Raw genomic sequence first — 15,054 nt, 5'->3', positions numbered from 1 at the left:
ACTGAGGTCATGAGTGCAACTTTTCCAGCACCAACACACCCTCCTAATTAAAACTAACCACCAACCAAACAACACTTACTTGAAATTGTTTTTCTTAATGTGGCCTAATTGTTTTTAAAAAGCCCTCACTTCGTTGGAAAGTATGCACTTCTGGTGAAGGATATTTTAATATATTACAGATAAATTGACTGAGGAGCAGTTAGTTGTTACTTAGTATCCTTATAGATAATTAAAATGACTTCTTTTTTTTAATCATAAGATACCAAGAAACATGCCTACATGACTTCTCTTTATCATGACACTGCATCAAAAAGTGGCTCTGTGCATTACAGAGATTTAATTTAGATAAAGAGCCCATTAAGAAAAATAAATGTTGGTTTAGATACATTTTTTTGGAATAATTATAATGACGACCACACGAATTTGAAAGCTCACATTTCCAAAAGCAGAGCATACAGATGAGCATTTGAAGGTAGCACCAGACCATTGTAGGCGGGTTAAGGTTATTCTAGTAGAAACATAGACTGAGACTTACAAATCCATCTTTGATAATATCAACAATCACAAACTGGTAGAAATCATAGACTGTATATATTAGGATACCCATTACCTAATCGTTAACCCAAAGAGTTCCACTTTCACACATGCACTACATATCCCAGGGTGCCACTTAGTCCCGTATCCAGGAAGTCGTCTGTGGTTGTCAAGCAAACTTTTGCTTGTGAGCAAAGTACTCTGTCTGTAAAATGAGTAGATGTTTTTAGTCTGCATTTTCCTGCAACGGGTAAATATATGTATTCCAGATAAAACTACTATGTATTACAATCAAAGTACCGTTGTAAATGTCATAGGAATTAGTTAGTATTTAGAGGAATATTAGTCTGCATCTCGCATTGTGTCAACATTTAACCATAGCAGTTGAAGCTAGTGTGTTAGTTAATATAAATATAACAAGTGAGCTTCAATAGTTGTTTAAACTCTTTGTTAGAAAGTGACTCAGGCGTGTTGGTAAGTCACTTCCATATGTTTTATTCCAGGTTGCCGTGAGAGATGAGTTGCTGTCATGTGTCTATGACCCGGGAGGTCCGGCCCGGCACAGCACGGGTCCTAGTGACTGAGCTGAGTGGATCAGGCCACATCAACCCAACCCCTGCCACCAAACCGCATGAGGACTCTGAAACAGCAGTGGGGCTTTACCTCTCTCCAGAGAAGCTGGTAAATACGCCCATGTGCCTAAAGGATACAATTAGTGTTCATCCCCCTGATACACCAAGTTCTCTTTTTGTCTTTGTCTGATACATGAGCTTAGTCAGAGGCAGTAGGGGAAGATCTGTGTGGAGACAGGGGTTGAGGAGTTACATTGCACATGTCAACATGGAGATAAGATTTAACATCTACTGTATGCATCCACCCTTTGTTATGTGTGTGTGTTGTGATGGCATAATTACGTTATTGCACTCTCCCATGGCCAATGAAGTGCTCTACGAACAAAAACTAGAGAAAAGGCAGCACGTGCTGTGCAGATTGCTGTTTCAAGGTGCGGCATGGGCAGACAGAATTATTTAAGATCACAGACTTTACGTCGTTTGTTACGTCAAAGTCATAGGTGTATGTCTGAGGTATGGGAATGATGATGATGATTAAAAACTATGTAGCGTAAAGGCAAAATCCAGTCCATTATATGCTGTTAATATCCGTCTCTCACAGGAATCGCTGTGTGGAACTCGGGACCTCTCTCTCGTGACCTCACTGGAGATCTGCGTAGACACACAAGAAAACACATTGGGTAACTTCGGTAAGATATGCAGTATCTCAAGGCATTTACAAATGTAAATCAACTATTTCAAATCATATTGCACAAGAACAAAGTTTTATGTGTACTCATTAGGGCTCACCGTTGTTGGTATTGGCTTTCATTTTTATATCTAGTGTTCCTTGGTGCTCAATGATGATTCATAGTAGATGCTTATAATGACCACATTGACAATCACCGACCAGAACTAGACAAGACACAAATAAAGACATTGCTATGACGCACACAACGTATCCGTACTAGATTTCCTCTCAGGTGTGCCAACCTCAGTGCAGGATGACTGAGCTGATAATGGTGAAGGACCACTTTATTATGCTCACCTTCGTCCTCAGAAAATTCTACATTGCGCAACAAGTGCAGGCATGACAGAGCAGGGTCTATGCATGTGTGAGTCATGCTTAGGTGCTCTTCCTTTTAGCTAATTGCAGTGGAATGACTGATGAGGTGAATTTAGAAGTAAAGCAGGAGGCTAGTTTGAAACCCAATAAATAATCACCCCACTTTTAAATGACAGTGAGAGCGATGGCTTTTTTATCTGATCATCTTGCAGGTGCCTACTTGCCCAAGCTGGTGAAGCTCAAAATGAACAACAGCACCATTATGTCAGTAAGGTAAGCACAAAGTTACAAAACACAGAAACCATCTTCTTGTTTTCTTCCTGCTTTGTAGTCTTGTAAAGCAACCTGTTACTAGGAGAACACACACAATCACACTCAAGTTATGTTGACATTACTTCATGGAATAATAGAGATTCTCAAAAAGCTGCTAATCCCGAAACCAAAACTAAAATGATGCGTCAAACTCTTGTAACTGTATGAACCACTTCATGTTTAGCTTATCTTTAGAAACAAAGCAAGCAGATCCAGGTAGTTCTAAAAATGGAACTGTAACCTCGAGCAGTGATGACCGCATAGGTATTACTGGCATGCTTTACACTGGTCACATGTTGGTTAGAAGACTCTTTAGTGAGAGGTCTTGGAGGCCATAAAAAGACTACTTTGAAGTACTTTGCAAGCGGGTCAGAAGTCACAGGGGTGTGTACCTGATAGAAAAACACAGGAGTAACAAGGTTGCAGTGCAGGTGTAGGGCTCTGCTATGTTTCTGCCAAGGTTTTCCAATCGGGACTTGTAATACAATTTTTCTGTATGGAAGATTCATGTTACTGCTTGTAAACCACAGATGTGGTGTTCAGTACAGTCTCAGAACAGGTTCACCAACTTGTCCCACAATAGGACACAAAGGGGTTTGTGGCATATCAGCTTTCAGATTTGTCCACTTGGAACGGTCCCGGAAAAAAGACAGGAAATATATACAGTTTCTCCTGAAGTGTGACACCACTTTGACTGCGGTCACAGCCGCGTCATCAAAATTGCATAGAAGAACAGCAATAAACCCCCAGGATGAGACACACACATTGTAAATTGTCCTCACAACAGGACAGGTGGAGAGTCGTTACCCTAGAGTCCGCTGAGGGATAAGAAAGTACAAACAGAAAGATATGGAGCTGTCTGCTCCCCCCCTGAGAGTAGCAGAGCTGAGCCAGCCGGACGTTCAATGCCTCTGATAGCATTTCCTGCTCTGAGCTGCGGGAGCTGTAGTGGAGAGGCTGTTACGGGGTTTTGATGCACTGACTGAGACTCCGCTGGAACGGTCGGGGCAGGGGTGTGTTGTAGAGACAAGTGAGAGGCAGTGGAGAGACCCGCATATTGGGGAAGAGAAAAAGAGCTTCTAGTTTCAGTAGCCAAAAGACTGGATAGCCTTTCTCATGATTACCGTGTTGTGTAACTCCCTGTCCTGCCTCCAAATCAAGTTTGTGCTCTTTTTTGGTCTCTTTAGAGACCTGGGAACCACCCTCTCTCACCTGCAGGTGCTGTGGATGTCTCGCTGCTCACTACAAGACCTAGATGGCATTTGTACTTTCACTTCCCTCAAGGTAGAGTTTGTAAATTACAAATGGCTCTGTGCGGGGGAAAAATTGCATCACAAGTGCCATGCTTTCCTAACTTCCTCGTTCTTAAGTTTAGAATGTGTATAAAGATTTTACAAAAAATTCTTGGATACATTTCTCAAAATGTTATTTTAATGTGTTTTTTAACATTACCTTAATTTAAATTTGTAATGTTGCACTGGTGACACATTTTCCCAAACGTTAAATAAAGAGTACTGCTGGTCGTATCCATATATACAGCAAATACTGCGAATTCCTAAATGACAATGAGGTTGACTAGCGAGGTTGACTCATTCTTGTGAGTCTCTTTGAGAAAGGAAGATACCTTATCTGTCTTTCTGACTCTCCCTGTGTGTCTAACCTGCCCCCATCTGTATCCACAGTATTTCTGTATCATTGACTTAAAAAATTTTCCGTCTGCTAGTTTTTCAATTTGTCTAATCACACATTTTCTTCCGCTCTACCAATCGCTACTATGCTGTATGTACAACCTCTCTCTGTTTCAGGAGTTGTACGTGGCCTATAACAATGTGTCAGACCTGAGTCAGGTTGGCATGTTGGAGAAACTGCAGCTGTTAGATCTGGAAGGGAATGATGTGGATGACCTTGTCCAGATTCAGTATCTGGGGTTGTGTGGCAAACTCCAGACACTCACCCTGGAAGGAAACCCTGTTTGTGTGCACCCAAACCCCAATGCCATCCAGGTAGGATAATGCTGTGCTAATGTTTTTTCTACCACAAAACAAAAAAAAATATTAAATCCTTCGCCACCTGCAAAAAGAGTTTGCACTTGAATAAGGTTACATAGATCACGTTTAACCCAAAGTTTTCTTCACCAGACCTACCTTCGTGTCCTTTTTAGGCTCCTTTTTCGCACTTTGTGATTCAGCAGACACAGATATATGACAAACAAACATTGTTCCAACGGGAGGGTAGTGGAATTGGAGACATCAGGAAGAACCAAAATGACCCCCAAAAGTTATGTATACGCCTCATTACAGTACATTAGACCAGCAAGTATTTCTAATCAGCAAAAAAACTATCCTTGCATGATAAGGCACTGATAATGAGGCAGGGAGACCATTTGATGGAGCTGTGCGGTACTCAACATGTTTTCTGTGCATGTGTCTATAGACATGTTGCTGATGTCCATAACTAGATTAACATGTAACAACAGAATACACTAAAAGAGTTGGATTTCCACCTGAAGTAGCCAACACCAAGTGGCGCAAGCGTCAGAATCGCAACAGTCTGACAAAAGATATTTTTTTTAAAAATCGAGAACGGTTGAAGCTGAATACAAAGCTTGAGCAAGAAGCTGGGCAGAGTTCCTCAAAAGACAGTGTTGTATTCAGTTGATGTTGTAAAAGCCAACTTGCAAAAGCAACTTGTGGTAATGATGTAGGTATCATTCAGTTAGTGTTCTCTCTTGTGCTAGTAGGCTCTCAACCTTCATGGCTTTGTCAGATTATGACTGAAATGTAATTAGCATGCGCTGAGACATGAAAGTACCGGTGTGATCTCACCACTCTGCATGTGGGTCTTTAATGCAACATATAGGAGCCTGGGAGAGCAGGAAGCATTCAAATAATGAAACATAAGTCATCATGACACAGACCGAATGTTTTATTACTACATTGCAGAGCGATTTGATCTCTTTGAAAACTGGCCAATGCATTTTTATTTGGTGGGTAAAGCAGCTCACCATGGACCTCTTTAGTATTGCTGAATGTACAAAGTAGAAGCTGCATTTCCACTCTCCGCTGATTCGAGACACAGTGTGCTGTGAGTTTTTTGGGCCGCTGTGAATGTGTTTATTTACACCCACTAGCAGCATTAATTAAGAAACTAGGGCAATGAGGGTAGATGCTGAGCTGAATATGCATTAGGCCTGTGCTTTGTAGTGACTGAGGGGTTCTTGGGTTTGCTCCCTTGCCAAACTATCACTCCTCTTGCTCCCTCTCTTTCCATCAAACACACAAACACACACATCCGCTCACTTCCTCTCACCCAGCCCTCATTCTCCTCCTCTTTTCTCTTTCGTTTCCTCCCTGCCAACCCTTCACTCTCGCTTTCATTCACTGCGTCTGTGTGGTTTGGTGAAGGGCAGGGGTGCCCAGCTCTAAGTTCCTCACTCAGTACCTAAGTGATTTACTGGACTCTCTCTCTCTATCCATGTAAAGTTCCACAAATTCGTTAAAGTGTCATAATGGTCAAAATGGGTGCAAAAAGATATAACGAAGGTTAGCTAATATGCATTATATTGATGTGATGCTAGTAACTATTTACACATTTAGAACTGTCCTATGTTTGGACTGCCAGTGTATCACTGATTTGAATTTATAAATCAATACTCACTTTCTTTTTAATGTGCATGACGTCATCTTACATCTCCTTTACAGCATATCCTGCTTCTTTATCATCTGTAGGGCATCATGTGGCCCCTAAGAGGTAGTTATGCATTACTTAGCATAGCTCAAGTACAGTACACTGTAGGTGTAATGGAATATTATTTAGATTACAAGTGTAACATCTTTCTCTGGAATCTACTGGAGCACCAAACTTCATTGAGTGGATCAGTCTTTGTAAAGCACTGATCTAAGTAGTCTGTTTATTAAATTAGTTTTTCATATAACTGTCACTAGCACATAAACTGAAACCATCACATGACCACAGCAGGAACGTGTGCATAAGTAATATTTTTCATACTGAAGGCAATCCTAAAAAACACTGTTACATAATGAACTTGTGGCTTTTGGTTCAAATAATGCTACATGCCATTAAGAAAAATATTTAATCTGCATAAAATAATGGATCAAGTTCATTTAGCGAGCTGGTGGAAGTCATTCAAATTTAACAAACGGTACGTAGAGCATCTCTTTAAAAAAAGGAATTACATAATATGAGTTAAAATCAATAATATCTTAGTTGCCAGTTTTTAAAACCAATGTGATGAACTGTGTGAACTGTAAGATGTTTTATATTTGGTTTGATACTTTGCATGAAACGCCTGAAGCTGTCACAACTTTCATTTTGGCATTTTTTCCACAATCCATCGATCTCTGCACATTTTTCTTTCAGTACATCAGTATCTGAAACAATTTCACTTTCTTGTGTTGAGTATGATTATTAAGGTGTTACAAATTGCACACTACTGTGAATACATTTAAGTCACTGTTTCTAATAATTCTCAGTTTATGTCCCCTTCAAACACCTGTCTGTCCTCTACATTCACTCTGCCTCTCTCGATCCGATGCTCCCTTCCTTCTACCCAGACGGCAGACTATAGTTATCGGGCTGCGGTGAGGGAGTTGGTCCCTCAGCTGCGTTACCTAGACGATTTAAGGGTGGAGGATGATGGGCTGAGCTCCAGCAGCACCATGGGAGAGGACTGGGCCATTCTCCGAAACTCCATCAGAGACTGCAACTCCTCTCAGGCAGCTATTGAAGACGGTGTGTGTGTATGTCAATGTTGTTTTGAGTGATTTGATGCAGACCAGTTAATTACAGCTGTGTATTTAATGGGCCTCTCACTTTTGTTTTTGTAGAGGAAACCGCAGACAGTGCATATCCTTACAGCAGACCCGACTCAGCCAGGCGCCCTGCTTCCAGCGGCTCTTGCATCAGGCCCCTTTCGTCAGCTGGCTCCAGACCCCACACTGGATCCAGACCCATGTCAGCGACCAGGCCTGGAGTTCTCTCCCCTCCTGGATCTAGACCTGGTTCTGCAGACTCAGATCTGGCAACGATAGAAGCAGAAACCAGCACCCTTACGCATGGTTAGTCACACCATTGGCTGCTTTTCTCAACATTTCATCTCTACATTTTATTTAGATTAAACTACAGTTTCTTTCTCATTAGCACCACCTAGTGCAGATAAACTTTGTAATCTTTACTCAACAGTGCCACCAAGAGGAAGTTCTTTTGTTTTAGACTTACTGAAATCCTTCTCTTATCCGTTGCTTTTTGAAGGAGCTGGCATGATTCTCTTCTGTGGAAACCCAGTCAAGGCTATTCGAGCCAGGCGAGAAAAGTTAAGGGTAGGTGATGTGTGTTGGAATAAGGAACAATTCCGTGAAAAGCATCTTGATCATGCAAACAAAAGATCTGTGTTAATGAAATGTCTCAATGAATCGACACCAATCCATCATTTCTTGCGCGCTCCTTCCCCTACAGCAGAGCATTTAGTGTCAGCTGAGAGGCACAACAAGCTTTATGGGCTTTGGCAGGCCGTTATGGCTGTCTGACTCCACCAGCTCATCTCTTTAATGTCATGTCAGTATAAACAGAGGGAGCTAATTATTTGCAGGTGGACAGAAACCTGAGAGGACAGGCACGGCGGTGGGAGGACACGGGCGATGGAAATGTGTTAAGGGTGTAATAGTATCAGACTGACTTGACAGATAGGGCTCTCGCTGCCAACGGCATGTTTTATGTCACACTGGCATAAACACACCTCTGCTGTCACTCTGCCTTCCTCTTACCTTCCCTCCTGTTCTGTCTCCCCCTCTTGTGCTTGCTCTCCCTCTCTGTCTGACCGTTACTCCAGCATCTATCCATAATTAATATACTCAGCTCTTAGGCCTTCTATTCTGTTTTGTTTCCTAGTCTCCTCTCCTACCCCTCATTCTCTTTCTCCCTCTTTTTGGTTTCATAGACAGCACCGACCAGATCTACTTTCACCCCCCGTGACCTTCCCATCCATATACCAGAACACACGTACGACCTTGAGGAGCCTGATGTTAGAGAACGCAGGGATGTTTTTGCGGAGCTTAGAGCTTGGAGGGATCAGCACAGCAGGTACTCACTACTTACACACCTCAATCCTTTTTTCTTTAGCTGATAATACACTAAATGATGTAAAGGCTGGCTTGTGGTGACACACTATGTACAGTCAGCTTCATGGATAGCAATTGAAATACGATCAGTTTCCAACCCATAAGGACTCGAGAGAGTCGGGGTGAAGAGGGTACTTATTATCTTGCAGTAATTTTATTAGGATTTAGTCTTCTAGCCAACCTGGCTTCCTCTGCAGACCATAGGGGGATACAACTCAACATCTTTCTACATTGTTTTTCAGGCGTCTCGAGGCCATAGAGACAGAAAGATTACCACAGGTCCTGGCTATTTGTCACAGTGATGAAGAGGAGGGGGAAGATGATGACGAAGAAGACGGATTTAGAGGTGTAGGGCAGGACAGTAGTGATGAAGAACATGGAGCGGAGAAGCATGGTGACAGCGGAGGTCCTGCCTTACCAGATTCCTCTCTCCAGTTTCTCTCCCAAGGTAAATACTCTCTGAATGAACATACTTGCTGTTGCTTAGAGAAACTAAAAAAGATAATGACCATCTATCCACAATATTATCTATAATAAATTGAAAACAAAGATAAATGTATATAATATATGTAGAATGGCAGTTACTTAAAGCTTTTTACATGATTTTGATTTGTTTTCAGCCCTGCATCACAGAGAAGCCTCGTCCCCTGAGGTGGCTGCTCTCTCCCTGAACCCAGACACCACACCAACACCTTCTCCCCCTCCCAGTGCCATACTAACAACTGGAATTCGCAAGCCACCAGGGCTCCGTGCACGTAGGCTTCGACTTAGCCGGAACAACTCAGAACATTTATCTGATTTCAGCAAAGTAGGGCGCTCCCCTGGATCAGGTACACCTGCTGGAGACGCAGAGCTGAAACTCCAGACGGTCCAGCAGTTGACTACAACCGACGAGCCTCTTTTGCCTCAGCCTGCATACATACCTCGCCCACCTCCAACAAGTGCCCTTGGTGAAGGGCTCATGAGTTCATGGTTGGTATTATTAAAGTATTATTTTTATATATAAATATGAATGTATTTATACAGTATAAAAACATTAGATTTCACTGTGTTTGTTGTTTTTAAACATCTTTAACTTGTTTATTGTTTGAAGTGTTCCTAATTGATTAAACTTAACTTGATTTAAATACAATTCATCAGTAAATGTTTGAAAAACATCATGTTTTATTTCCCAATTGCATAATATGATCAATTTAGAACAACAGTTTTCAATTGATCGCGATTAGTTGTCAATTCGTACTGTGTAATGTTTTTTATTTAAACTTAATTGTTCATATTGAGTGGTACTAAAGAAAAGTTCTGTGTCTTTCAGTGCAGAGATGGACTTATCGAGTATACATTCTGGCAGCAAGCATCTTCAAATCCCTCAGATGTCCAAACTCCTGGACAGACCAGCCATTACTCGTCCTCACACAGCCAGGGCAGCTCTACAGAAACATCACCAGCACTACGCACACCAGTCCTGCAGAGAGAGCTCACACCCAGACTGACACCAGAGTGGGCAGATGTTCGAATGTCTGGCTAGCGATCCGAATGATTAGTGTGACATTCCCTTAAGAACAGAGAGGTAGCATGGAGGCCATTAAGGGGCGTTCCTTTTATGGGCTCACAACAAACTTTGATATGTGTTGGAATTACTGGTATTTTGCTTTATGATGTTCTTTTTTTCCTGTCTTTTTTATAAAGAGTTATACGATGTTGAAAGCACAGAAATGTTGGGACTGACCAACACACCTACACCCAATGACCTCAAAATGCTTTAACATGAGTAACAGTGTAATTGGAGGACTATCTATACCTAGATTGTCCCTCTAATGCTGGTTTTGTGGTTGCTGTTTCAGCTGGATGAAAAATAAAGGAGTGCCTAGTACCTCACATTTGCATTTCTTAGGTTGAAACATTGAATTGCTATAGCTTAAATGTTACATTTTGTTTTGCCCAATTAAAAAAGCTTTTATATTGTCTTTCATTTAAATTGAGTGGTAAGGTTGATGAAAGGCAAATTAAAATTTCATCTTGGGTTTCCTGCAGTGACAGGTTGTTTTGACATTCATGGTGTAATAGGCACATTTTGCCACTCGAGGGCACTATCTATAAACCTTAAATCAAAAAACTAATTCTATTGCTTCAACCACCTTGGTCAAACAATCCTAGAAATCCACCTTGAAACATAATAGTCATTCCCTTTGTTGCCTGTTTGTCCACATCCAAGGCAGCACATACATCGATGGTTAGTGTGATTTATGAAATACATACAATCAGTAAGAATGCAAGCTTTGGCCTTGCACACTGCTAATGCACTAGAAATGTTTCATGATGTATTGACTGATACACAGCATGAGTAATGGAGTGGAACAAATCAAGTGCATTTTGAGTTTATATGTTCTAACTGTGACATATCCTGTTGTTTCCCTCGAGCTACGGTAAATTACCCATCTATTGCACCATGAAGGACACTCAGACTGATTTTGTCCCGAGGCGCATTTATGATGAGGACCAGCCACATCTAATACCTTATTACTTCTTAAAGGACATATTGTTGAGTTGCATGATTTGAAGAGGTCACACTGATCCTAACAAGCCCTTTGTATGAATACCTGATGTGAGCTCAAGCACACACACATTTAAAAAGCATTTCCCATATTTCTGTCAACCGTAATTCAGTTCTGTGCACAGAAACAGGATGTAAATAAATGAGTCATACTAACAAGGCAAGGGCAGTAATTAAACCTTGAGAGCACTGCTTATACTCCTCACCACAGTGATGGATTGGAAGAGTTACACATGTCAAGCATAGGAATGTATGATGTGTGTATATCCACTCAACCATGAGACAGCTCTTATGCAACATGTTTCTTATCTTCTAGAAACTCTTTCCATCACATAACTTTATCATCTTCAATCACCCTCTCACAGAGCAGCTTCATTTGTGGCATAACCCGGCTCCCTGTCAGGTGTTTTCAGCCACACTCTTATCTCAGTGGTGTGATTACGTCTCAGTACAGATGGAGGAGAGTGGAATGAAAGGAGAGGCCTTTTATGGTGGGAGAGTGGGATAGTTTCCACCTACTCTGTGGATAGTCTAGTAATTTCTCTGAAAGGGATCATTCTCACAGCTGGTTGGAACTAGTGGACCTGATCTCCCCTGTTACAACCAGACGATGTGAAAAGAAAAAGGCCTTGGTTTTTCCTCTATGGCTTTCGGATGGGAAACAGTTTGAAGAAAAAAAAAAAAATAAATCAGATTGTAACGAAAAACATTTTCCTCTAACACAGCATGTCTGATATGTAGTCAAACAGCAGTTTCAGTATCGTAATGTTTTTTAAGAGCAAAGATTAATTTTCTTTATTAAATTCTGAGTTACCACTACTATCTGTCACAGATGTGGTGTGGACCCAAAAGCAGTACGACCAGGAGACAGATAAAGTTCTGGAGCTTTATTTAAAGCTGAGCACACAGACAGGCAGGCAGGGTCAGACTCACATTGGGAAACAGGCAGGGGATCAGGCAGACGGAAACCAGAGGAAGCAGAGGCTAAACTCGTGGTAGGGGACAGAAGGCTGAAGGCAAGGCAGGGAAGTCCAGACAGGCAGGCAGGGTCAGCAACGGAAAATCAGTCCACGGGAAATTGCTGGAAGGTCTGACATAAATGCAACGAACGATCTGGCAGCAAGTGTGTGACTGACTGGGGTTTAAATACTGCAGGGTGTAGGTGCAGCAGAGTGAGCAGGTGAGAGGGATTGTGCTGATGAGGTGGGTGTGGCAGACAGGTGCACTGCATGAGGCTGATTAGGTGAGTGAGGGAGAGTGTGGTGAGAGAGAGGGGGCTGGGCTGTGAGCTGGAAGTGGAACTGGGAGTGGCCGGAGTGAACTGAGAGAGAGTGACAGGCAGGTGATCAGAGTGAGCCAATTAGGTGAGTGAGACAGAGTGACAGGGAGTATGGAGCTACTGACAGTATGGAGGAAGAACTGTGACACTATCAGAGGAAATGGTTTCCATTGAAAAGGCAACCATCTGTCTCTCTTTTATCTAATAAAACCACTCTTTTTAGAAAATCCAGGGTCCATGGAGGTGGTCTTTTTAACCAAAAAATCTAATTAAAAAGACAATTATAGCACTGCAGTGCCACCGCGTCACAAATTTACCTTGTGAAACCATTTCCCCAGAGATGATCATAGAAAAAGAGGGAGGGTAATGTTATCAAGTACCTCTCTTTTGTAAATACAGTAAACAAACTGCATATGTTCCTGTCAGACTGAAGTGGAGAAAACTGTGTCAACACATGCTGTGAATACCATTCAAACAAATACCAGATGTGGTTGATATGATTAATTTAAATATGTGATCATGTCAAGTATGTTGTAGTTGCATTCCCCAAAAGATTCTCAAAGCCAGTAGAGACTTCAGAGGTTCATATGAGCCTATCCAGCAGTACTGCTGTTTATTTGTGTTGTAACTGCAGCTAAAAGAAAAGGGTGTGAATAAATTACAGGGAAACACATTAGATAAAAAAACACACACCAACATAATTTTGTAACTGAAATGGAATGCATATTTAATTTTATTATCATTGGAAGCCTCCTTCTTGTTTTGACTTGAGACAGGTCCTTTGTCCTAGCAAGCGCTGAAACTGGAAATACCTAGAGTATGAGTTCAGACAGGCCCAGGAGACGCTGTTCGTACAGTACATACAAGACAACTATACCGCCGGAAGGAACATTCCATTTGATCAAGATATTTAGCCTCCATAACTCACTTTCTGTTGACACCTTTATAACTGCATGGAGACATGCAGTCTATAATGGTATACAAAAGACATGTTGTTAATGACAATGACAGCTTCATATTAACAGCTTCATCAATTGAATCTAATCTTTTGATGACGAACCAGGTGCTGAAACTTAATGCTGAGACAACACATTGAACGTGTACAGGAAGATTCATTGTCTTGCCTGACATCAACTATCATTGGAGGTTTGGCTTCAACATGATCGAGTCCCTCAACAACTCCAAGTAGATATCAGAGAATTATTTTAAACTATAAAAACAACTTTTTTTACTAACTTTTAACTAAGTCCTCTTACTCTTTGTTTTGCATCGCTGAATTGATACTGCATTAAATAGTTGTGTTCAAAGAGACACTGGGGATTACATGTTGTTTAAGAGGAAGAGGAGAAATGCTGTGGGACAAGGAGAAAAACCTGTTTTCTGAACTACTAATATTGCATCACATCAAGTTTTTGAAACAGTATCTTGGAGTTATTTAAAGACGAGCACCTAATGATGTGTTTAATTATCTATTCCTGCAGAACAAAGCACAGACAGCTGTGTGAGTCCTTTATAGTGTTTTACCCCTCAAAAAGGCTTGTTGTAGAGCAGTGATAGAACTTTGTGGGATGAATTCAACATTTATTTTAGTATTACCTTTATGAGGTTACATGTGGCATTTTTTGATAAACATGATCAGGTGGTTCAGGGAATGTTTGGCACAGAAAGATATAAATGAAACATTTCTGGCAGCACTCAGTTAAATGTTTCCCAAATTCCTATGCGATTTAAACTTTAAAGGCTAGGGATCAGTTTGTGAATCATTTAGCCTCTCAGCACTTTATTATAGACTAGTTTTTGCCATCACATGAAGCATTCCAGTACAAATCTAAGGAAGCCCTTGGTCAACTTGTTGAGTTCAGTAATGGTTAACACGTGGATGGTTCCTCTTTCTTTTGTTTAGGAAACAACAATAGGCTTAATTAATTACAGTGTTATGTGATGGAAAGATTATTACAGAAATACAACCTTCCGCTTCTGATACTTCCTCATCATCATAGCTGAAACACATACAGTAATCAGTTGCATATTTTAAAGGGAACGCTCTCTACATCAGTTTTTATCAGACTCTATCTCCTCATGGCATCTGTGAATGACGTCAACTGCCCCAAACTCAGATAGTATCAGATTTAGTCTGGGAAAGGCAAGGAGGGTGAGTGTTCTCTCTTGTAAGTAGTTACATACCCAATACATAATCCAACAATGTAGCCCACCTGTAATATAAAAGCTTTGTATCATAGTTTGGAATCAGATTTAGTCTACTGCTGCCAATGTGTTGTGTGTCTGGGACTTTCTCAAGCAATCTGTTGACACTTAACAGTGCAAAGGTCACTGCACGCGGCTGTGGCGTAGTGGAGAGCAAGGTAGTTCTCCAATCAGAGGGTCAGTGGTTCGATACCCGGCTTATATTCAGTCGATGTGTCCTTGGGCAAGACACTTAACCCCAAGTTGCTCCTGAAGGCTTGCCATCGGTGTGGACTGGATGTTGCATGAATGTTAGTTAGAGTCTGATGGTGGCACCTTGCATGGTAGCCTGTCATCAGTGTGTGAATGGGTGAATGATATGTAATATACTACTGATTGTAAGTCGCTTTGGATAAAAGCGTCTGCTAAATGATGTAATG

The 15,054-nt window shown here is 41.3% G+C and overlaps 1 protein-coding gene across 1 annotated transcript; it reads left to right on the top strand.

Moving 5' to 3' along the window:
- Positions 1–696: 696 nt before the first annotated feature.
- Positions 697–10,352, top strand: lrrc56 (leucine rich repeat containing 56). The gene is made up of 13 exons (XM_054620769.1): positions 697–784; positions 1,038–1,215; positions 1,708–1,795; positions 2,364–2,424; positions 3,651–3,747; positions 4,269–4,466; positions 7,038–7,215; positions 7,311–7,541; positions 7,735–7,802; positions 8,420–8,562; positions 8,843–9,048; positions 9,221–9,572; positions 9,913–10,352. Exons 2-13 carry the CDS (start codon positions 1,051–1,053, stop codon positions 10,088–10,090), a joined length of 1,965 nt encoding a protein of 654 aa, XP_054476744.1. The 5' UTR covers positions 697–784; positions 1,038–1,050; the 3' UTR covers positions 10,091–10,352.
- The last annotated feature ends 4,702 nt before the right edge of the window (positions 10,353–15,054 follow it).

This window comes from Anoplopoma fimbria, chromosome 19 (genome assembly GCF_027596085.1).
Source record: "Anoplopoma fimbria isolate UVic2021 breed Golden Eagle Sablefish chromosome 19, Afim_UVic_2022, whole genome shotgun sequence".
NCBI lineage: Eukaryota > Metazoa > Chordata > Actinopteri > Perciformes > Anoplopomatidae > Anoplopoma > Anoplopoma fimbria.
The sequence above is the reverse complement of the archived record's forward strand: the minus strand, read 5'-3'. Positions and strand labels throughout refer to the sequence as shown.

Coding starts and splice junctions, on each gene's coding strand:
- lrrc56 (XM_054620769.1), top strand. CDS start 1,051: ATGAGTTGCTGTCATGTGTCTATGACCCGGGAGGTCCGGCCCGGCACA. Junction 1,796..2,363: donor AAACACATTGGGTAACTTCG/GTAAGATATGCA, acceptor ATCATCTTGCAG/GTGCCTACTTGCCCAAGCTG. Junction 9,049..9,220: donor TCTCCAGTTTCTCTCCCAAG/GTAAATACTCTC, acceptor ATTTGTTTTCAG/CCCTGCATCACAGAGAAGCC.